The sequence below is a fragment of the Macaca mulatta genome, chromosome 6, assembly GCF_049350105.2.
Source record: "Macaca mulatta isolate MMU2019108-1 chromosome 6, T2T-MMU8v2.0, whole genome shotgun sequence".
NCBI lineage: Eukaryota > Metazoa > Chordata > Mammalia > Primates > Cercopithecidae > Macaca > Macaca mulatta.
This window is the reverse complement of record NC_133411.1, coordinates 87,038,643-87,063,936: the sequence shown is the minus strand read 5'-3', so window position 1 is coordinate 87,063,936 and position 25,294 is coordinate 87,038,643. Positions and strand designations below refer to the sequence as shown.

The window sequence follows — 25,294 nt, the reverse complement described above, 5'->3', positions numbered from 1 at the left end:
TCCCTGAACTTGCTAACTTGACCCCACCACCACTACCACTCAGTCCCCTCCTGCACATAAGCCCAGCTCTGATCATATCAGCCCCATGCTCAGAATCACTGAATGAACTCCCTCTGGCTATGAACTCCTCAGCCTAGCCTTCAAAGTCCTCCACAAAACGCATCTCTCCTCACTATCCTTGGGCAATGCCCTATGTCTGCCAATCTGCAAGCAGGCTCATTCATGAGAATGGGGGAAAAAAATCCCTGTAATACTAGACAGCCAGTCTATTGCTCAGTTATAAAATAAAATGTTACCCAATTTAAAACTGTGTTCTTAGAAATAATGGTAACCTTGGTTTTAAGAGATGCCTTTCACTTCACAATTTTATAATTTCAGATTAAACACCCCAAAAAGGATTCCCTTTACCTTAATTTAAGGAGTGGCTGGGTCACCCACTTCTTTAACTTCCGTCTCCCAAATGAAGTTTTAGTGTGGTCTAAAACCCACAGCAAACTTCCTTTGGTTTTCATATCAGTCTAAGAAAGACCAGAAAACAAGTTTTATTAACTAGACAATTATTTGTGCCAAATGGTTATTTCATATACCCCGATTCTAAATGTCATATATACCTACCACAATGTGGCTTATAACAGGTGTTCATTTAATGTTTGACAGATGAATACATACACACAGAATGAAGGACTGATATTTTACACAGAAAAGGGATCGTTTGTAGTTTTTGGTTACCTAAGAATAAATTATTCAGAAGATTATTTTGAAATGTATGCTTATTCAAGCATCTTTAAAATATAATTGCACACTTTCCTGCCTTGGGAAATACAATATAGTGAAGATGATTTAATTTTCCTTTGGTTTTTCAGTTACCATTTTATAAACCAATGCTCTCACGACAACACTGAACAAGGTGCTGGAGATAGATATGAACCTGCACTGCACTCTAGTTATTTACCCAGGAAGGATTTTATTTTAGTTTGTTTTACTAAATCCCTAGAAACGTTTGCTTTTGCCACTTAAAATTTGGGTCCTTACAAAAAAAAATCACAATTAACTAGACATAATTAATTTTAACCAAGGTTTCACAGTAGTATTACAAAACCCACTGAGACATTTAAATCTTGAGACCTAAAATGGCTGTTTCCACTTGAGTTGAGTTTTTTTGTCTTGTCTTTTTTCCTTCTCTTCTGTAAGTAGCTACTTCCAGAGTACCTCCTATGTGCTGAACATAGCAAGGACATGGTCCTGCCCTCAGAGTGTTCATAGCCAAGTTGGAAAAAGGCCCATAATTAGGACACAATGCCACCTGCCAGCAATCAACTAGAAAAGGTGTGACATAAGCTCTCAGGTCTCAGGATTTCAATGCAGAGAACACAGAGAAGGTACAAGGTCACAAAGGTTCCTCTGAGGATGGCTGGACAGGCTGAGGAGGGCAGTTCAGATCAGGAGCAGCACTGCTCCTGAGACCAGAGCTTGACTGGCCTGACTGGGGTAAAGGGTCCCGTGAGGAAGGCAATTCCTTGACACCCCTGGAGAAGCAGGCTCAGACAAGAGAGGTGCGAGAGACATGTGTCCTATTATATCCTTGTTCTCGCTGACACCCAACTCCTACCCTGTACCTCTTTCCATTGCTCCTTGGAAAGGTTGGGGGTGGGTGGGGGTGAAGTTGAGGTACAAAGACAAGCAGAAGATGTTAATTCTCAGCTTCTGCTTCTAAAATGGTGCAAGCCCCAATAAAGGAAGGAATTTTGAAGGGTATTTTGACTCTAGATGATTTCTGCCTTAGGAATTTGATTTCAGAACTGACTCTGTTGTAGTAGGATTTGAACAGGTAAGATGCACAGAAGCAAGGAACGCTTACAATGCCACGGCTGGCTGCAGGCTGACTGTGAGCACTCCTTCAGTCAAGAAATGTCTCTTTATTCCTACTACTTATTTCCTATCATGGAGATGGCTACAGAGTTGATGAGAGAGACCTGCAGGACAGATTTTCAGCTTTTGGATGATGACAAGATAAAAATGTTATTGAACAAAAATACATCTGAACTCAGAATACTAGAACAGACTGGAACAGGAAGAAATTGAGAGACACTAGTTAATAATATGCAGATTCAGGAGTCAGGGGAATAAATTCAGTGTTTACTTTAATTTGCAATAGTAATAAATATTTCTGGAGAATTTTAACTCCTTTGACTCAGATGGTTCAGATGATTCTCCACTACTTAATCAAATGATGTGGGGTTGCTTTTTATCTTTATGATTTTGTTAGGATAACATTAATGTTATAATATAATATCTCACCTTCCCAAGTGATAGTTTAATAAATGAAAGCAGTAACTTTAATCTCCCTGTTATCTTCCTAATTCATCAACAAAGGACAAATAAACAATGAAAGTTTGTGAACTGAGGCCGGGTGTGTTGGCTCACGCCTGTAATCCTAGGACTTCGGGAGGCCGAGGCAGGTGGATCACCTGAGGTCAAGAGTTCAAGACCAGCCTGGCCAACATAGTGAAACCCTGTCTCTACTAAAAATACAAAAATTAGCCAGGCGTAGTGGTGGGTGCCTGTAATCCCAGCTACTCGGGAGGCTGAGGCAGAAGAATCACTTGAACCTGGGAGGCAGAGGTTGCAGTGAGCCAATATGGTGTCCCTTCACTTAATCCAGCCTGGCCAACAGAGCGAGATTCCATCTCCAAGAAGAAGAAAAAAAAAGTTTGTGAACTGAAATGTTATAAATCTTACAGTCAAAATGAATATCCCAGAAACCTGTTTTATAACCTGAATAATGAAATAAGACTGCAAACTTTTCAACAAAAAGTTAAAGGTATATAGAAAAAATATAACCAAGTAGCCAAAAAAAAAAAAAAATCCACTTCATATTAATTTTCAGTGACAATGCCTTTCCAAAAAACTACCTGATACAGAGATGACGTTACAGAAATTGTCAGGATAAGCATGCCCCTCAGTCATTAAAAAGGACAGCTCCATCATTCCCCAAAAAAAAACCCAGAGAAGTATTATGTACAGTTCATTCTCCAAAGAGTGCTACAGTTATCAACTAATAGTGCAGTCAGCTAAAGACACTACATTTTCACCTGCATCTCTAAAAACAGACCGTTGCCTTACTCAGAAGTTTTTCCAAAACCATTTATAATAAACTAGCCCTTATGGTTGCCTGACCTGATTCTGTAGGATTTCCAGATTCCTTAATGTTGTTCCATTAATTGTCATAAATTCCATTTTACTTGATAGCTGTTTAAAATTCCTGTAAAAGAATCAAATACAATTAGACTAGATGTAAATGCATAAATAAAAAATTAATTCAGGAACTAGAAACATTCTGGCTACATTACGGCAAACATTAGCATTCTGATAGGAAATCAAACAAAAGGAGCAAAATGAAAATTCATTAGGCTGTTGTATTCCATTAACACTGGTGCTGTTAAGTAGACTGATGCAAGACAAGGATAGTTACTCTAACACGAAAAACAAGAACAGGAAAGGGAAGTAATGGTAACAACATTTTGTTTTGGTTTTGCTCTAGGAATAGAACCAAACACGGTCTTGATTAGCCAAGCACAGTGGTCATATCTTCATGAAAAGCTGTGATCAGCTAGAAAAATATGTCAAGATACTTAAAACTGTCCTCCTTATTCTTTAGCATGAGATCATCTTGATAAATACTTTTAATCAAGATTCTAAGCCAGGCGCAGTGGCTCACACCTGCAATTCCAGCACTTTGGGAGGCCGAGGCAGGCCGATCACCTGAGGTGAGGAGTTTGAAACCAGCCTGGCCAACATGGCAAAACCTCATTTTTACTAAAAAATATAAAAATTAGCCAGGCATGGTGGTATGCACCTGTAGTCCCAGCTGCTCAGGAGGCTGAGGCACAAGAATCGCTTGAACACGGGAGGTGGAGATTGCAGTGAGCTGAGATCACGCCACTGCACTCCAACCTGGGAGACAGAGCGAGTCTACATCTCGGCAAAAAAAAAAAAAAAAAAAAGATTCTAACATATGCAACAAGTGTTATTTTCTCTGTAATTAACAACACATATGCGGCTCGGAGCAGTGGCTCACGTCTGTAATCCCAGCACTTTGGGAGGCCGAGGCGGGTGGATCACGAGGTCAAGAGATTGAGACCATCCTGGCCAACCAACATGATGAAACCCCGTCTCTATGAAAAATACAAAAATTAGCGGGGCGTAGTGGTACACGCCTGTAGTCCCAGCTACTCGGGAGGCTGAGGCAGGAGAATCGCTTGAACCCGGGAGGCAGAGGTTTCAGTGAGCTGAGATTGTGCCACTGCACTCCAGCCCGGGTGACAGAGTGAGACTCCGTCTCCAAAAGAAAAGAAAAAAAACACACATTACCATGGCCACATTTAGTGGGTATAAAACACTGTTACTTCCTTAAACTCAGTTAAAGCATTCACACTCTCCTTATTGTCCCTGTATCTATCCAAAACAAAATTAGAAGTTCAATAAATTTCAAAAAGATTTGAGAATGAGCTACAGCATGACTAATAAATGTATGTACAATTCCAATTCGTGTTAAGAAGTACTAATCAATGCAGTACTAATGCAGTAATTCAATTTCCTTTATCAGCCAGTCCTTAGATGTTTCTGTCAATAGCCCTTACAGGCTTGAGAGCTTATTTTTAAAGGCAAGGAAAATAACAGCAGGTCACTAAATTATTTAACAAAAGAAAGGCATAAGTGTTTGTGCTATAAACCTAACCACCCTTCTCATAGCTGTAATTTTAGGTAACGTCCAGTTTCCCGAGTTAAGAAAACAAGCCATCACCCAGAACTTTAGAGAACCTAAAATCAGAGCCCGAAAAACCAGTATCCAAAAGAGATTCCTTCACTTCTAGATGACTCCTTTGACTAAGGCCCCAAAGCCCTGGAAAAGAGAAATACTTTACCTCAAATTAGGAATGTTGCCTAGTAACTGAATGCTGTCCTTTGGTGGTGTAATGTATCTGTGACAGGTTTGAGCTAGCTTCCAAAGAATGATAATCTGTTAATGATTTTCAGAGGGAAGCAACTCCAAAACTGAAGGATAACAGGTGTTCAGCCCTTTCTCTCCCTCTTGTAGCAGTTAACTTAATTTGTCTTGAATTACAGCAATTTATGTTGTGCCTCTACCTTCCTTAATAGATCTAAGCTCCCTGAAGGCAAGAATTATGTCTTAATTCATTTTGTACCACCTGTAGGGCTCAGCGGACAGTAGATGCTCTACAAATGTCTGCCATCTTCCTATGGGAAAACCAGGTTGGCTTTATTTTTTTCCCTTTGAATCACAAAGCTCCAGAACTGTCTGTGAAATAGCCAGATAGTTATTAAATGTAAAACATTATTTACAGGAAGAAACAGTTAGGCAGTGATTGGTTATGTAGCTGACAAGAGCTCACTTGAATTCATGGTCAAAGATCTAAGTTGGAAGTTCGGCTGATAGCCTGGGCTCTGAGTTGGTATCTAACCAATTACCCATATGTTTAGATGTGAGTCCTTACTTTGGCTGTTCTGACAATTAGGTTTAACTAAGTCCATCCTAGGAGTGACTAGTTAACATGTTAGCGCCCTAATCAGACATCGACTCTAGAAGGGTGCTTAGTTGGCATCTTTGTTCATTTGGGTTATAACAGAATACCTCAGAATGGGCAGTCTGTAAACAGAATTTTATTGCTCAGAGTTCTGGAAGATGTCAAGTCCAAGATCAAGGTGCCAGCATATTTGGTGTCTAGTGAGGGCGCAGTCTCCATAGATGGCACCTTCTGTGTGTCTTCACATGGAGGAGGGGCAAACAGCTCCTTTAAGTCTTTTCTATTAATTTAAGGGCATTAATCCCATTTGCAAACGTTCTGCCCTCATAACCTAATCACTTAGTAAAAGGGCCCTTCTTAATATCTCCACAGTAGTGATTAGGTTTCAACATGTGAATTTTGAAGGACACAAACATTCAGGCCATAAGAGTTGGCATGAGACTAATCAAGAAACCACAATCTAGCAGCCTTTCCTAAAAGCATCTCAGCTAGCTGCCTTTATCTTCTGTCAACAACAGATGTGTAAGACATAATTTTTCACTGTGGTATGGAAGTTTGTGGGCTGTCCAGAAATACTGCCCAGTTGCCTCCTCCCTCACATGAACAGGGTATAATAATCCTATAAATCCAACAGACCATACCCTAAGGGATGGTGTTTTAAGGCTTAGGATTCTGAAAGCATCCCCTGTTCTACCCATTATCTCAGGGTTTGTTCCCTGACTCCAACTAAAAGTGAACTGTCGCTATTATAATGTTGCATATGCCTCAAGTGAACCACTGAAACAAGGTACTGACAGAATACCAAAAAGACAATTGGAATTTCATAGAGCTAGAGAAGAGTTTACATGACTGTTTTTGTGCCTGCTTGCTAAAAAGTATCTAAATGAGTGACAGAATTCAGTTTGAATTAACCCACTACCTGGTACACAGCAGGTGGGGTAGAAGGCTTACAGCCTTCATCTACATATAATTACCCAATATCTACAATATCAAAAAGAAACCAGTAACTATGAACAACCAAGTTGGTTTTTAAGTTAGCTCACAACCTTTAGAGAGCACAGGTATAAGTTATTTTAATTAATGGTATTAATGTAAGTATTAATGTGTTGTGTGTGTGATTTTTTATTTGGTTGGTTGTGGGTGTTTTCTGTGTTTTCTTTTTGCTATGTGTGTTTTTGTTTTTTCTTTTTGCCCTTACTAAACAAGTAATCTAAATTTCAAATTAGATGCTGTTTTTTAAAACTGATATCTACATTGACTTTAATAAAAGATCAACCACTGGGCAATCTTAAATCAGACTGATTCCCATCTAGAATAATTATCAAGCAACTACAAGAAGGACTAACCATGCTTCTGGAGTTGCCATATATTTCATAAGTATTTATAAGTATAAATTTATAAGTATTCTGGAGTTGGAGTCTTCCTTCCCAATAGAAATGAAATTTCCTTCTGTTAGCACCTATTTCCATTAGAATTATATATATTTTTGAACTAAGGGTTATATCTACCAGCATCCTTAAGTATCCAATAGTATCTGATCACTGACCTGAAACATTCAAGCAATTCTAAATTATTTATCCTTGTGGAAGACAAACTCTATGTGCTTTGAAACTCACCAACAACGCGTGGCTAGAATTCATGCTGTGTGAACCTGCATAGAAATCTTATATACAACATGGGAAAATAGTTTATCAATATTTCAGACACCAAAAATATAATAGATGCTTTTTTTTCCCCTCAATAATGGGAGGGAAACATCTTTGCCAAAAGCTGCACAGAGAAATTGACTCTGTATTACTCTAACCCTGCTTACAAAAAAAAAAAAGAAAACCAATCTTTTTGACTTAGACAAAGGCAATAAGGGTACAGAATTTATTTAAATACCATTTTAAAATGGAAACAATGACAAAAAAAACTACCATATAACACATGAAATCTATTGCTGAAAATATTTCTGTATGTACAGTTTTCAGAGTTCATAAATTCACCATTTGTCTAACTTTTCAGCAGTTAATGTGATTTATAAAATATAAATTGTATTATATTACAAAACTTCAGGGTTGTAGATTCACTTACAATTGATTTGTAATTAAACAACATGACTAACTTTGCATTCCTAAATCCTGCCAATAAGCCCATTAGAAAGGCAAATAATGAGAAAAGTGTATGTTGAGTCCACAAGACCGCTGCCAGGTTCAGTGATTCAAGGAGGATACAGAGGACTCAACACAGAATAATACTAAGAGCTATGATTTACTACAGTGAAAGAATGCGAAGCAAAATCAGGCAAAGGAAAAGGTGCCTAAGGCAAAGTCCAGGGGGAACCGGGCATCCAAGAATCCTCTCCAGGCGGAGTCACACAGGATGCACTTAATTTCCCCAGCAATGAATTGTAATAACACGTGTGAAATGTTGTCCACCAGGGAAGCTCATTAGAGACTCAGCACCCATGATTTGTATGCCAGACTGGTCCCATAGACACTGTCTCCCTACCATGTACCAAAATTCCAGCTCTGAGAAAGTAGGTGATCAGCATAAACCACGCTGTCTGCGTTAACAGTTAAGGCACAGTGAGGCACTCTCATCAGGAAATGGTGAAAACTCTTCCGAAATGCAAGGTCCCAGACTCCAGTCAAGGGCCAAACTTGCAGGATGGCCTTTCTAAGGAAAGCTTTGTGATCAAGCCTGCTATGTTAGTTTTTTGCACATCCCTCTTTTTAAATTCTACTTCTCTAAAACTATATGTATTACATTTATTTGTTACTATATTCTTTCAAGTTTACGCTTCAGTCCTAAATTGATCTTTTTCTTTATACTTCTTTCTTAAATCCTATCACCTCATTTCTAAGCTTTCATATTGCTCATTGATGTTCTTTCACATCTAGTATCATTTTTTTTAGTGTCTTTTAGCTCATTTTAAAACAGATTTTTTTTTTTGGTGGGGGGGACGGGTGGGACAGGTGGGACGGATGGGACGGAGTCTCGCAATGGCGCAATCTTGGCTCACTGCAACCTCCGCCTCCTGGGTTCAAGCAATTCTCCCGCCTCAGCCTCACGAATAAGCTGGGATTACAGGCACCCGCCACCATGTCCAGTTAATTTTTTGTACTTTTGGAGAGATGGGGTTTCACCATGTTGGCCAGGCTGTTCTTAAACTCCTGACCTCAGGTGATCTGCCAGCCTCGGCCTCCCAAAGTGCTGGGATTACAGGTGTGAGCCACTGCGCCCAGCCAGATCATCATTTTTATTTCATCTGTGAGCATGTTTTTCTGGCATGTACACATTATCTGTAATGACATCCTACTCCTTATTCTCTTTCTTCTCATAATAATTTTGTAAGAAATTTGATTCTTTTCCCATTGCTAATTTTTAAGTGAAGATTAACTTTCCTGAAGTTTTAGAACACGGGCAATGTTTAGGACAGCTTTTCTAACTTCATACATCTCCCTCTTCTGTTTTTGTTTTGTTTTGTTTTGTTGGAGATGGAGTCTTGCTCTGTCACCTAGGCTGGAGTGCAGTGGTATGATGTCAGCTCACTGCAACCTCCACCTACCGGGTTCAAACAATTCTCCTGCCTCAGCCTCCAGAGTGAGTGGCTGGGACTACAGGTGCCCACCACCACACCTGGTTCATTTTTTTGTATGTTAGTAGAGATGGGGTTTCACCATGTTGCCCAGGCTGGTGTTGAACTCCTGAGCTCAGGCAATCCGACAGCCTTGACCTCCCAAAGTGCTGGGATTACAGGCGTGAGCCACCATGTTCGACCTTTTTTTTTTTGAGATGAAGTCTCACTCTGTCACCAAAGCTGGAGTGCAGTGGCATGATCTTGCTCACTGGAACCTCTGCCTCCTAGGCTCACACCATTCTCCTGCCTCAGCCTCCCAAATAGCTAGGATTACAGGCACCCGCTACCATGTCTGGCTAATTTTTGTATTTTTAGTAGAGACGGGGTTTCGCCATGTTGGCAAGGCTGGTCTCGAACTCCTGACCTCAGGTGATCAGCCCACCCTGCCCTCCCAAAGTGCTGAGATTACAGGCATGAGCCACCACACCTGGCCGGCAATCATGTTTTAAACTTAATAGAATGTTTATCTCCAGCCTTCCTCTTCTGTTCGTTCTGTGCAGTGTTCTGTGCAGTGTTCAATTGTGCCACCTGACCTCTGCTTTCAATCATAAAAAATTAACTGCATGAGAAATGTCCTCCAACCATAAACAATGAGAAAACTGGACAAAATATGTGAGGGGGAAAACTTTTCAGGTGTATTTGGCACAGAACTGTGATTCCTGAGAGAGGAAAAACAAATGAGGTAAACAACATGACTGCCTCCTTGGTGGGCACAGGGAAACTATAATTTGTGAGACAGAATGCCAGATAACAGAGCTGCACATAGAGGGAGCTCCAGAGATCTGCTGAAGGGTCACCTCAACTCTTGCCAAATACCAGTCCTCAAAGTTGTTTAGGAACCTCTGTGGGACCTGGTAAATAACCACCAGAAATTAGTAGTGAACAGTGACCAAAGTTCACAAAGAGCTTGGAACACACTCCAACCAGAGTAGAAATACCTCAAAATACATGATGCATTGGGTATAAGCCTCAGAAGGATATTGCCTTAAGAATGGAATTAAAATAGAGACAAAGATTTTTCAATCTCAGCACTACTGACATTTAAAAGTGTGTGTGTGTGTGTGTATCAACTTTATTGATATAATTCACACACTATGCAATTCACCCACTTGGAATGTGCAATTAGGCGGTCTTTAGTATATTAAAATTGGCCAACCATCACCACCATGTAATTCTAGATATTATCACTCCAAAAAGAAACTCTATACTCATTAGTAATCACTCTCCATTCCCCCCCACAACCCAAGAGCCCTAGGCAACCACTAATCTTTCTCTCTCTGGATTTGCCTATTCTGGATATTTCATATAAATGGAATCAGACAATACGAGACTTTTTGTGACTGATGTCTTTCAACTACCATAATATTTTCGAGGTTCATCATGTTGCAACATGTATCTGTACTTCATTCCTTTTTATGGTTGAAAAACCTTCTATTGTATGCATGTAACACATTTTAGGTATCCATTCTTCAGTTGATGGATGTTAGGGTTGTTTCTACTTTTTGGCTATTATGACTAATGCTCTTATGAACATGTGTATAACTTTTTATGTGGACATCATATTCTCATTGTCTTAAGTAACATCTAGTGGAATTGCTAGATCACATAGTAAATGTCATGAGGTACCACCAGACTGTTTTCCAAAATGGCTGTACCATTTTACAGTCCCACTAGCAATGTATGAGGATTCTAACTTGTCTGCATCCCAGACAATACCTTTTTTTTTTCATAGTTATAGCCATCCTAGTGGGTATAAAGTGGTATCTAACAATGGCATTGATTTGAATTTACCTGATGCTTAATGATGTTGAGCATCTTTTCATGTGCTTCTTGGTTGTTGGCATATATTCTTTGGAGAGAAACCTATATGGATCATTTGTCCATTTTCTGAGTTATCTTTTTACCACTGACTTTTATATATATATATATTTTCTAGATACAAGTCCCTTACTGGATATATGATTTGCAAAAATTCTTCTATTCAATGGGTTGTCTTTTCACTTTCTTGATGGTGTTCTTTGAAGAATAAAAGCTTTTATTTTGATATAGTTCAACGTATCTATTTTTGCTCTTCTCACTTGTGCTTTTGATGTCATACTTAAGAAATCCTTGCCTCATTCAAGGTTACAAAGATTTAGACTTATGTTTTCTTCAAAGAGTGTAACAGTTTTAACTCATAACAGGTCTTTGGTCCATTTTGAGTTATCTTCCAAACTCAAATATGACAGGAAGTAAGGCTCCATCTTCATTCTCTTGCACAGACAGCTATCTTGGCACCATTTGTTTGAAAAAAAATCTTTCTCCACTGAATTGTCAGTAATCAAATGTCCATAAGTTTATTTCTAGACTCTCAATTCTATCACATTGATCATATGTCTGTGCTTATGCCAATTCCACACTGTCTTTTCTTTTAACCCCACCCTCCACACTGTCTTGATTACTCACTTTGTAGCAAGTTTTGAAACAGAGATATGAATCCTATGAATTTTAGGATCAGCTTGTCAATTTCTCCAAGAAAGCCAGCTGGGATTTGATACAAAAATTGCATTGAACTTAGAGAGTGATCTGAGGATTACTGCATCTTTTTTTTTTTTTTTTTTTTTTGAGATGGAGTCTCGCTCTGTCTCCCAGGCTGGAGTGCAGTGGCGTGATCTCAGCTCACTGTAAGCTCCGCCTCCTGGGTTCATGCTATTCTCCCGCCTCAGTCTCCCTAGTAGCTGGGACTACAGGTGCCCACCATCACACCCAGCTACTTTTTATGTATTTTTAGTAGAGACAGGGTTTCACATGTTAGCCAGGATGGTCTCAATCTCCGGACCTCGTGATCCGCCTGTCTTGGCCTCCCAAAGGGCTGGGATTACAGGCGTGAGCCATCGCGCCCGGCCGGAATACTGTATCTTAACAACAGGTAAGTTTAATGTCTTTGAGGTTTTCTTAAATGTCCATTGTCAGGTCAAGAAAGTTCCACGTTAGTCGTAGTTTTTTCAGTGTTTTTATTATGAAGGGGTGTTGAAGAGCTTTTCCTGTCTATTGGGACTATCATGTAGCTTTTGATAAGCGAGATTAGATTAATTGGTTTCCAGATTTTTAAACCAAACCTGTATGCCTGAAATAAATCCAATAGTCATGATGTATAATCATTTGTTATATATTTCTGATTCCATGTACTTACATTTCACTGAGGATTTTTATGTCTATAATCAAAAGATACAGGTCTGTGGTTTGTTTTCTTGTAATATATTTGTTTGGTTTTGGAGTGTTGAAATTTGGGGCCAAATAATGTGTTCCGTAGGGATATCCTGTGCATTTTGGGATGTTTAGCAGCATCCCTGGCTGCTAGCCATTAGATGTCATTAGAGCAGCTTATATATTAAGCCATTTCTTTCACTAGTAAGTAAAGGTAATCACCACATGTTATCATTCTGTTATCATAAGAAGTTTTCTTTAAAAAAAAGGTTTTACAGTCTATCTTGGGTGGATTTTCTCACTCTTTCCTGAAATTTCCACTATCTTTTTGAAGTTGTGACCACTCCAAATAAAAACTATCCAAAAGGACAAAAGCACTCACTTCTAACAACAAAAAGTTGATTCCTTTGAATTTCATAAATTTAGGCATCAGGTTAATTCTGTCATAATAAATACCTAACACCCTCACATTCTATTTATTTTGTTTTTTTGTGTTTTTTTTTTTTGAGACAGAGTCTCGCTCTGTCGCCCAGGCTAGGGTGCAGTGGCCGGATCTCAGCTCACTGCAAGCTCCGCCTCCCGGGTTTATGCCATTCTCCTGCCTCAGCCTCCCAAGTAGCTGGGACTACAGGCGCCCACCACCTCGCCCGGCTAGTTTTTTTTTTGTATTTTTAGTAGAGACGGGGTTTCACCGTGTTAGCCAGGATGGTCTCGATCTCCTGACCTCGTGATCCGCCCGTCTCGGCCTCCCAAAGTGCTGGGATTACAGGCTTGAGCCACCGCGCCCGGCCTGTTTAGTTACACCATTTTTCTTTGAAACAAACTTAAACTCTCAAAATAACTTTAGAACCTCAAGTCTGCCTTAACAAAACTTCACTTAAATCATCCTTAAGAACAATTCCTGAAATGGCATATTTTCTCAGACTACCTAAAATTCTACTGTAATGGCACAAGGGCCTTTAAATAAATACGTATCACGATTTTAATGAAACATGCAGCAATGTTTGTGAAAGAATTTGCTAAACAAGCCAATTCAAGTGAACTTTATTTTCCCCTTGATAACACAGCTTTTGAAATAAAAGTCCAAAACTTCAGCAGCATAAGGTATGTTTATAAAGTAATGCAACTGAATTTTTCATCTACAAGGAGAAAATTCATTTTTCCAAAGTAATCACCTTAAGAAGCAACTGGGTGCGGTGACTCACGCCTGTAGTCCCAGCACTTTGGGAGGCCGAGGGGGGTGGATCACAAGGTCAGAAGTTCGAGACCAGCCTGGCCAATATGGTGAAACCCCGTCTCTACTAAAAATATAAAAATTAGCCGGGCGTGGTGGTGCGTGCCTGTAGTCCCAGCTACTTGGGAGGCTGAGGCAGAAGAATCACTTGAACCCGGGAGGTGGAGGTTGCAGTGAGCCAAGATCATGCCACTGCACTCCAGCCTGGGCAACAGAGCGAGACTCTGTCTCAAAAAAAAAAAAAGGCAGCAACATTATTTTTGCAAAATATAAGAACTATAGAATTACTCTTTTAGAATGATCTTCAGAGTCAAATTACATGCCACTCATAAACACAACATTTCATTTTTAAGCAAAACTAGAGTACCAGTTTGATCACCATCTTCATTAATTAATCTTGGTTTCCAATGACCTTTTGGCAATTTCCAGTGAAATACACCCTCACAGAACAAAGAATTCCTTCCTTCTTTCATTCATCCTGTATTAATACTATATATAATAATAATAATATATAATAAAAGCCTACTAGGTGCCAGGCTTATGCTGGATGCTGGGAATATATACAAAGGGGAGCACTTTATGTCTTTTGGCTTTGGCTCCATGGAAGTACCCAACAGGTACATTATATCATACACTAAGTCACCAGCAGAGCCAGTTTCCTGACCATCCTCCACCATCAATTGTAAGAGGCAAAAAGTTCCGCTTCTTTCAATTTATCAAGAGGTTAACCTTCAGGTAATTTGAAAAGATGCTATTTTAATTTCAGTATATATAGACATCTTGTTTTATTGTTTGGTATTATTCTTACTTCAAATTAAATATGAGGAAGACAGGCCGGACGCAGAGGCTCACGCCTATAATCCCAGCACTTTGGGAGGCCAAGGCGGGCAGATCACTTGAGGCCAGGAGTTCAAGAACAGCCTGGCCAAACCTGTCTCTACTAAAAATACAAAAAATTAGCTGGGCGTGGTGGCATGCACCTGTAATCCCAGCTACTCGGGAGACAGAGGCAGGAGAATTGCTTGAACCCAGGAGGTGGAGGCTGCAGTGTGCTAAGATCACACCACTATACTCCAGCCTGGGCAAGAGCGCTAGACTCCATCTAAAGAAAAAGAAAAAAAAAAAAAAAAAAAAATATATATATATATATATATATGGGGAGGACACATCTTTCCAGGTCCAAATTCATTTGCTTCTGAACACACCAGGGCCTGATTTTTAAGTTAGTTTCCTTACTCCAACATTAATACTTCTTTGCTTGGTGATATAGAACAGAAACATAAGTCTTAATGGGCAAGCTATTTATCACTAATTCTACCTCACTTACAGGGTCCCTATCATTAACAAGTCAAACTGGTAGGTAGCTTGTCACCCCTTTTTTAAAAAGCCCCAACACAGCCAACCATATAGACTGATCTCTTTAATAAGTTTATTTTTGGAGCTTAAAGTAGAATCCAATGAGGGTATAATGCCGGGCTGACACGTTTTAAAATAAAACATTTTGGCCACACTAAAAAATGTCCAGATTAATACAATACCCAGTTCAGAAATGAAACATCAGTTGAACTCCACTATGCCACATCCATCCCCAATCTTTACTCCTTTCCCTTCTTCCTCCTGGAAGAAACCCTGCTTCTGAATTTTCTGTCACTCCCCTGCATGTTTTCACTTATTCCCTAAGTACATATATATTCTTAAGCAGTATAGAGTACGATTTCACATGTTTCTAACTTCATATAAAGGTATGTACTGTGTGGCCTTCAGCAACTTTATTTTTGGCTTAATATACTGTTCATGAAATTTAAGTATTGGTCATATATTAATAGCTCTAGTTCATTCATTTTCACTGCTGTATAACATTACATTGCATGAATATAGCACAAAGATCCCTGATGGGCATTTAGATTGCTTTTAAATAGGATAAAATTGTTTCCAGAGAAATGATACTCTGTTCTAGTACCACACAGGAGAACACACATCAAAGACATTACAAAAAGAACCCCAAGGAACCTGCCTTTCTTCGACTCTCTCCAGCAACCTTGAACCAGCACCACTTCCTTGTTTCCTAGTTAATTTATATTCTGTCATTTTGCTGAGATAGCACCCATCTCCCCTCCCACCTGTGCAGAATGGGACAGAGCTGATGTATCCCGGATCAATATAATGGAGGGTGATTCTTGACAGAGCCAAAGAAGTGGCTCGTGAAGGCAGAATGTAAAAAGACAAGAAAAGTATCCTACTACTTTTTTCTGTTCCACTGGTTATTAAACAAGTATTTTCCTAGAATGTCAATTGTGAGCTTTTAAATTTCCAAAATCCACAGTTAATCACTCTTGTAAAAAGCTGTGTTAGCAGCTGGCCCTTTTCTCTCTAACTTTATGGTCTATGAAATAAGAAATGAAACCAAGAATAAGAAAGGTGGTAAAATTTTATGAATGCTTTTTAATACTATTTCTGGATCCATTAGTATAAAGCAGAGTTTTGTAGTCAAAACTATAATATATCAAATAGCTACCATGAATACAATTTATTTGACAGAATTCTATCAATATATTTTTAATATTCTTCAGCAACAATACCAAACAGCTCATCCTTGCACCCTAGTATTCTATCAATAGCAGGCAAGCTTCTCTAAGTGTAGTACTACCAAATTCAATTTAAGAAATGTTCATAATATAGCCTCCCCCTTTTTGTAATTTTGGAGGAATCACTCACTCAGGTTTGGAGAGCATTTTTTCCAAGTTGAATTCTTTGAGGTATTTTATGATGGCAGCCAAAGAGCAAATCACAGGCTTCTCTAAGTTAACAATGCCAGAAATAATTTGAGAACCTAGAAAACAGAATATATTAACTTGTTATTAAAAAAAATTTTTAATTAATCAAATTCGAAAATGTAATAAATAGAATCATTAACTTATTACCATTATGAAACACAAATTTTAAGTAAAACTTTATGGTTATTGAAATAGTAATTTAGACAATATCTCCTAAAATTGACCTTTGGAAAAATGTAAATCATTACTAATACCCAGGGCATGGAAAAAAGGGGCATTTTTCTGATGGTGGAATGAACCTTTTTTGGAGAACAGGATATTTTTTCAAAACATAAAATGTCCATCCCGTTTGCCTAGAAATACTCCAAACTGCATGTCGAGGATGTGTGTACAAGGAGGTGACTTGAAAAATCTTTTGGAGTATTAAAAAAACTAGAGGCCACCTAAATCAACATTAACAGCATAGTACTTAAGTAAAGCTTGGTAAATCCTGGTTATTATGTACCAACTAAATGGAATGACTTCCAGTTATCTGCACTGATACGGAAGGCCATCTATAACATGTTGCTAAGTGGGGGAAAAAAGTTGTCTGATCATTTTCATGTCTCACCACAAACACTGCAACAGCTTTCCATCTGGTCTCACTGCTTCATCCTTGCACCCCACAGGGTATTCTTAACAGAGCAGCCAGAGTAATTCTTTTTAAAATGTATATCAGATCATTAGACTATTTTGCCCCAAAGTCCTCCAACATCCCCCAACTCATTGAGAGTAGAAGCCAAAGTCCTTACAGTGACCCTACACAATCTGCCTGCCATCTCTTCTGTATTTCTGAGCTCACCTCCTAATGTTCTCCCCATCAGTTACTCTGTTCCAGCACACAGACTACTTGCTATTCCTTAAACATGCCAAGCACCCTCCTACCTTAAGATATTTTGTGCTTACTGTTGTCTCCGCTTGAAATACTGTTTCTTCACGTCTATGTGGCTTTTTCCCTTAACTCCTTCAGTCTCTATTCAAATCTTCGTTCAAGTGCCGTTTCTCAGTGAGGCCTTTCTTTACCATCCTATTTAAAAGTTCAACCCACTCCCCTGCCTTATTTTTTTCATAGCATGTATCACCTTCTAACACACTAGTTTACTTTATTGTCCATCTCTCACCAATAGAATGTAAACTCCAAAAGAGCAGGAATTTTTGTTTGTTTTATTCCTTATTGTATGCCCAATGCCTCCCATATAAAATAAGCCTTCAAAAAAATTAGCTGAACAAATAAATCCCAGCTATGTTAAACAAATACAGAGAACTATGTGTGTACGTTTATGTGTGGATGTGTGGATTTTTACACAAGGATATATGCCAAATTTTAATGATAATCCTTCCGACATATAAGCGGCAAGGGCAGAGGACAAGTTTGAGGGCAGGCACTTTACTTTTTTCTTTATATACGACTATGTTGTTTGACTTTCTTGCAATAAGCATTAATTACTTTTAAAAGTAAAAATATATATATATTACAAGATGTTCTCTACAAATCAGTAATATAAAATATCTTATTAATTTTAACTACAGGTGTTTATAAAACCAGAGTGTAAATGAAGTGCTAACAACACCTTTCCGTTCCACTGAGAATTTTATTTTCTTTTAACTTTCTAGCTTTGTTCCCCAGAAAATGTGATTAAGATGGTGTATCAATGTGTCAGAAGTAGCACTGCCTGTGGTAAAAATGACCAAATATCAGTACATTATATCTGGACTGAGAAGAATTATAAATACCTGACTTCAGAGCTTTGGCCTTCTCTCAGTGCACTGACTTTTGCAACCGGGCATGTCTTCTGCAGAGACTGCAGCAAGAAATACGGTCTCCTCAAGGGCATGGAGCTTCTAAGCCAGGGTGGCGCTTATGCTCACTTGATGTGAGTCTCCTTCCTTCATACACTCTCCAGGGCACTGCCACAAAGACTGCTGTGAGGACTATCCCACTAAGGGGAACACAAGCTCCACTTGCAAGGTGTGTTTTCTGGCCCATGTCTTTTAAGTAAATCTGATACCACGAATGGGTCATCGTAGTCTTGGGATTTAATCAGGTCTTTAGCTGAACATAAGATGACCCCTTGGTAATACTGAATACTGGTGTTAGAAGTGGGGTACACTTGGTTGGGCATGGTGGCTCATGCCTGTAATCCCAGCAACTTTGGCAGGCTGAGGTGGGAGGATCGCTTGAGCCCAGGAGTTCAAGATCAGCCTAGGGAACATGACAAAACCCCACCTCTATAAAAAATACAAAAATTAGCTGGGTGTGGTGGTGCATGCCTGTACTCCCAGCTACTTGGGAGGCTGAGGTGGGAGGACTGCTTGAGTCCAAGAAGCAGAGGTTGCAGTGGGCTGAGATCACGCCACTGCACTCCAGCCGGGGTGACAGAGTGAGACCTTATCGAAAAAATAAAAAGAAGTAGGATACATGCTCAGACACTTGATTCAATTTGATGAAGGCATCATGAAATTAAGAGACATGCTAACAAGACACTGATGCCTAGATGCAAGGAAATGCTAACCAGATACTGATGTTTAAATGGAGCAGTGACGGGGAGCTGATGACGAACGCTCTCTAGCATGTGACAGGGATAAATTTCCTCCATATGGGGTCTGATGAAGATCAGACTAAAGCCAAGTTTATGCCGAGGGGGAAAATGTCTATTCACCTCACCATCCATAAAATGGACCCTAACATAAGCTGGACTGGCAGGAATGTGAGGTACAAATGAAAGTAAGCATTAATGCCTGACTGTGGACATGTGAATTAGACAAATAATGATTACCTAACATATTTCAACCCTGTCACTAACATTCTGGTGTTTTAATTTTGGCAACCAACATTTCAAAATGCTAGTCTTCATCAGAATATTTATCATCCAAACGGTCTACAAAATACAAAGATACTAATGAGCCATCTTTAAAGATAAGCAAAAAGGAAAGATGGTCAAAAACTCCTTCTACTGTAATGAATATGTCAAAACCATCAAGTTACTAGCTGGTCATAATTTTTTAAAAAGCTGCAATGGTTCTTTTTGTTTTTAGGAGACAGGATCTCACTCCAGGCTGGACTACAATGGCGTGATAATAGCTCACTGCAGCCTCAAACTCCTGGGCTCAGGTGATCCTCCCCTGCCTCAGCCTAACCAGTAGCTGGGACTGCAGTGCAATAGTGTTTCTGATGAGCACAACAACAGTGAGACCTTCTTCTCCCACATATTTATAGTAACAACCTAGACGTCATTAAATTGAGAATCATACTCATGCCTTTATCCAAATTTCCAATCAGTTCAACTTCAGGACCTACAGGGAAAATATTTACCTTTGATGTCAACTGTGTCTTTTGCATAAAACTCTGTAACTGCCTGGAAAGCATGGCTGTATTCAAAATAAATGTTATCCATCCTTTCAACTCGAATTCTGTCATCCTGCACACTGAAAGAAAAAAGGAAAATTTCAAAGATAACTTGTCTATTATCATGAAATGCTGGTATTTAGGTCTTGGAAAAAAGATATTTATTCCTTATTCTTTCCCAAGTTGAAGAAAGAAAGAGAAAGAAAGAGCTAAAGTTTCTCTGCCAAAAAGCTCTATTTCATAAAATATTAAAATGAATACTTTTTATTAACTGCTATTTTATATCACCTAGCACATTGTGAGTTCTTTATCATTATTTAAAAAGAAAAACTCATTGAAATTAGGGTCCATTATGTTACTAAATATGAAGGGAGAAAAAATGAAAAGCATCATTTCGATTTGATTACGTTATTTGTTTAAATACTCTAGCCACAGAATACAGCACTGAGTAACTCTTTCTTTGAGGGACTTTCTGCTAAATCTGTTTCTATCACAGTCTCCAGTCAAATATAGTAAATTAGGTTAACTCTCACTCTTTAAAGTGATTCTACAGTCCTTCTAAAAATATGTATAAAAATTTGCCTGAGTACATAAACAAAATCATATCATGCTGGGTTAGTGCATTTTCGTTTCCTATTTTTCTTGACTCCCTATTCCTTCCTCCTTCTCTTCTTTCTTTAGCACCTCACTCCCATGACTGTTATCTCTCATGTTAACAGCCTAGAATGAATCTCTCCATATTTTTTCATGTTCATATTTTGGTCATACACAAGCATATCTAATATATGCTCATTATATATTATGTTACTATATTATAAAACTGAGATGGTTTTATAAACATATTTCTGTGTCCTGTTCTCTTCACTTAATAATTCTTGAAAGTCCCTCCATAAAAATGACCTAGCTACAACTCCTTTTTAATGGCTGAAAAATATTTCATAGTATATAGATGCCACAATTTCTTCAACTATTTCTTTGTTGTTTGATATTCATTTGGTGTTAATGTTTCGTCACATGTTGCTTTAAAACATTTTTATTTAAAAATATAAAACTTTAGTTACAGTTGTAGCCTGCACATATCCCTCCCTAATCACATCCCTCTACGATTTCCAGAAGGAAACACTGGCTAGGCACAGTGGCTCAACACCTGTAATCCCAGCACTTTGGGAGGCCAAGGCAAGAGGACTGCTTGAGCTCAGGAGTTTAAGACCAGCCTGGGCAACATGGGTCTCTCTACAAAAAACACAAAAATCAGCCAGGCATGGTAGCACATGCCTATAGTCCCAGCTACTTGGAAGGCTGACATGGGAGGATCACTTGAGCCTGGGGGGTCAAGGCTGCAGTGAGCTGTGATCACACCACTGCACTCCAGCCTGGGTAAGAGTGAAATTCTGCCTCAAATTTTTAAAAAAAATTAGTAAAAGAAAAGAAGCAAACATTATCTTGAATGTGATGTATATTACCATGTATGTTTTCATTTTTTATAAAAAACTGTATCATTTCATGCTTTTCATTTTGTATGAGTGGTACTTTATCTTAACCATACAAATTGACTCAATGTTACACTATTTCTAAGATTTATACACGAAGATATATGTACTTTTTAAATTTTAACCGCAGTTAAGTATTTTGTTATTATATTTTCTAATAAATTTAAGACCTGCTTTCTGAATTTATTCACCAGAATTCATCTTTGTGGATAGTGTGAAGTTATAAATACAATTACATTTTCCATATAACTAATGATCAAAGTAGCAATTAGAGAGCATTCCATATGTCTCTGCTGATTTATAATGTTACTTTCACTGCATATTGCATTTCTATATATGTCTTTGGCTTCTCCATGCTGTTCCACTGATCTTTTTGTCTATCTCTGAATCAGGACCACGGTCTCTTAATTTCCAGGGCTTGGCATCTATAGCTAAAGTGGCATGGCCCCTACCTTGCTCTTCAAGATTGTCTTGGCTACTCCTGGACCTTTGATTTTCTTTGTAAATTTTAGGTTCACTTACCTTCTGTCTTCACAAGAAACTTGCTGTGATTATTTTATTTTATTCTATTTTATTTTATTTTAGTTTAGTTTATTTATTTATTTATTTTTAGACAGAGTTTCACTCTGTCGCCTAGGCTGGAGTGCAGTGGTAATGGTACGATCAGGACTTACTGCAGCATCATCGACTTCCCAGGGTGAAGCAATCCTCCCTCATCAGCCCCAAGGAGCTAAGACTACAGGTATGTATTACCATGCCCAGCTAATTTTTTTCTATTTTTAGTAGATACGGGGTTTCGCCATGTTGCTCAGGCTGCTGTCAAACTCCTGGACTCAAGCGGTCTGCTCACCTCGGCCTCCCAAAGTGCTGGGATTATGGGCATCAGCCATTGCACCCAGCCCTTATTGGTATTTTGCTTTGATATGTAATGAATTAATTTAGAGAGAAATAACATCTTAGAGATATCACATTATCAAAGCTGGTATATTCCTCTATTCATGTCTATTATATCCAACAGTAATGTTCTGTAATTTTCCCCATGAAGGTTTTATATAGCTTTGGTTGTGCTCACTCTTAGATATGTACACATACCTCTCTCTTGTCTTTATCTGAAACAGAAGCAGGTGTTAGGAGGGGCCCAGCATCAGGGGACTCTACTGCACATTAAAGTTAAAGAACCACTGACCTATACAAATAAAAGACTGGTGCTATAATGAAAATTAGTAGATGACAGGAAAGAGTATTTACAAAGAGTATTCCCAAAGCAAAGCGTATTTCCTTTGGAAGCTTATCTTATGTATATTGATGTAGGTATATCTAATGATCTAAGTACATAAAAAGTTGTCTGTAAAGCTATACTATAAACAACTGAGTTAAGATAATTTAGAAAGTTTCTCAATATTTTTTTCTTTGGCTCCCTATGCAGAACACTTTCTTGGTCTCTACAGAAAACCGAAAAAAGACTTGAAACCATCCCCAGCACAAAAATAAAGCAAGCTTTTTTCTATTTTTATGATTTTCCTTCCTGAGCAAGGAGATCGTATGAGTTGATTTAAAAGTTCAATTACAATGCCTTATAATAAATAAACATAGTGAAACTTTATTACCTATTTTGCTTAACAACTAGGTTAAAAATTCAAAAAGAAGGATTTATGACAGAAAATCTATAGTGTATATATTTGTTTTTACTTCACAAAAACAGTTAAACAAATTCTCATGGGTATATGCCATGCATCAATCACTCTTTCTTAGTTTACAATCTAAGACAACAGACAATAATGTGGTAGACATATGTAAAAGATACAGAAAATACATAAACACAAACGGCTATACCCCATCACAAAGGCAGAACACTCCCTCCCTCGACATTATGAAAAGTAGAAATAAATGTATCATTTCATCAATGTAACACATATTGGTGATTTTTTGGTATTTTTCTTGATATAATATTTTACTGAAATAATTGTTTTTTGTTAGATTCAAGCAGTTTTTGTCTCCCTAAATCCTGCCATAAAAACAGAGAATTTAATAACCAAACTAAAACCCCCATGTACTACATTATGACTGCATCTCAAGATATTAAGAACCCTGAAATGCAAGCAGGTGGGATGAACAATAAGACACAAATGCTATCAGCAACCATGTGAGAAGCAGCAGACAGAAGCAACAGAACTCTAACAATCGGAAAACAGGAACAACACAAAACAGCAACCAGGTACTCACTGGAAAGTATAGTAGGATATTTTGAGGAGCTGAAATTGGGAGTGCAGGTTGTACATTTGATAATAGTGACTACAGGGAGTCCACAGTAAGGCCTGAAGGGGCTTGAGAACTCTAGGCCCTATGAACTCACAAAACCAATGGTGCAAAGCACTTTTTTAGGACAAATCTTACACTGAGGAAAAACTCCTATGAACAGAATCTAAAATGAGGAGAAAAGGGTAACAGGGTAATTGTTAAAAAGACAAAAGTACTACAGAAGAGAGCCAGGAGAAAATGAGCTGTCACATTTGCAAATACTGAACAGTATGCAGCAAAATGAATGAATCTCAAAAATATCGTATTTTGTGAAAGAAATCAAGCCAAAAAAAAGTTAATATATACTGTAAGATATTCTGTATTTAAAATTCTGTAAAAGGTAAAATATACTGGTGGAAAATTAATAATTGCCTAGGGCCAGATGTGAAGGGAGGGAACCAACTGCAAAAGCACATGAGAAAGTTTGAGGGTAAAAGTATTCTTCCACATCTTGACTGTGATAGTGGTTACAAAATTGTGTAACACTACCACTTACACTTACAGTTGTGTAATCTGTACACTTAAAAATGAATGAATTGTTTATAAATAATACTTTGAGTTAAAAACCACTACCAGAACTATGAAGTCAGAAAAGCTATTTTGAATCTACGCCTCCTCTAAAAGTTTGGGAAAATGAATTTGCATAAAAATGAGTAATAGAAAAGGACCAAACTCAAATCCTGTCCAAAGTTATGATAAGAAATAAGAGAATAAGCACAATAACATCTCCACAGACAATAGAATGTTAGACATCTCCATAAAACATGCAAACCCTAACAAGTTAAAAAAATTATTAAGAAAACAAATTGGACTTAGAAAAACTCAGAAATGAATGGGCAGAACTCAGGAATTAGAGACAAAAGAAAAACTCAGAATGAAGGATAGACTAGAAGGAACACAACTGAATAGATACTATAGATAATAAAGATAAGAAGCAGGAAATGAAAGGGGGAAATTTTTTCAAAGTCAAAAAGAAATGAAAAAGGAGATCTGAAAGATTGGAAGAAAGTAACAAATGGAAAAGGTTGGCAAAGAAGATCTAAAACGTTTATAAAAGGTGCTCCCAAGGTACAAACTTGGCAAAGAGGGCAAAGCAAAGAAATAGAAAAATAACTTGACACTATATATTTAAAAAACACATCACATACCTGGGGAAATCAACCCATAATGACCACCACAATAAGTAATCTAGTAAAATTATTTCCAGCCAAAATGACAAGCTGTTTATAAAAGAAAGAAAAACAGAGTTGCCTAACTTTAACAGCAATGTTTTATACTACAGACAATAGAGTAACATATTTAAGATACTCAAAGAAATAAACTGTAAGTAAAGAATTTTACGCTTAGCCAATCTTCCATGTAAAAAGGCCACAGACAGCTATAACCAAAGTATGGTCACCAGACCAGTAGCATCACCACCACCTGGGGACTTGCTAGAAACACAGATTCTCAGGCCCCATCCCACATGTACTGAGCCAGAGAATCTGCCGGTGAGGCCCAGTACTCGGTGCTTTAACAAGCCTGCCAGGTAATTCCGATGCACACTAAGGTGTAAGAACAACTATGCTACAGAATAAATTTCAGACACCCAAAATGACTAGAAAGACACGGATATAAGAATTGGCGGTGAGCATATACTACATATTTGCTTGGAGAACTAAGACTCAATGGAGGCTGTAAGAAAGACGGTATAGTACCTAATGGCTATATGCTCTGACGATGCAGATATATTACAACTGTGAAATAAATGGGAGAG

The 25,294-nt window shown here is 38.2% G+C and overlaps 1 protein-coding gene across 1 annotated transcript in view; it reads right to left on the bottom strand.

Moving 5' to 3' along the window:
- The window catches only part of MSH3 (mutS homolog 3), a 220,591-nt gene that overhangs the window by 131,836 nt on the left and 63,461 nt on the right, over positions 1–25,294 (bottom strand). Inside the window, exons 9-12 of the mRNA XM_015140339.3 lie at positions 19,718–19,830; positions 16,307–16,421; positions 3,178–3,262; positions 409–518 (exon numbers count right to left, since the gene is read on the bottom strand). Coding sequence (XP_014995825.2) covers positions 409–518; positions 3,178–3,262; positions 16,307–16,421; positions 19,718–19,830 — 423 coding nt within the window. The remainder of the gene's footprint in view (positions 1–408; positions 519–3,177; positions 3,263–16,306; positions 16,422–19,717; positions 19,831–25,294) is intronic.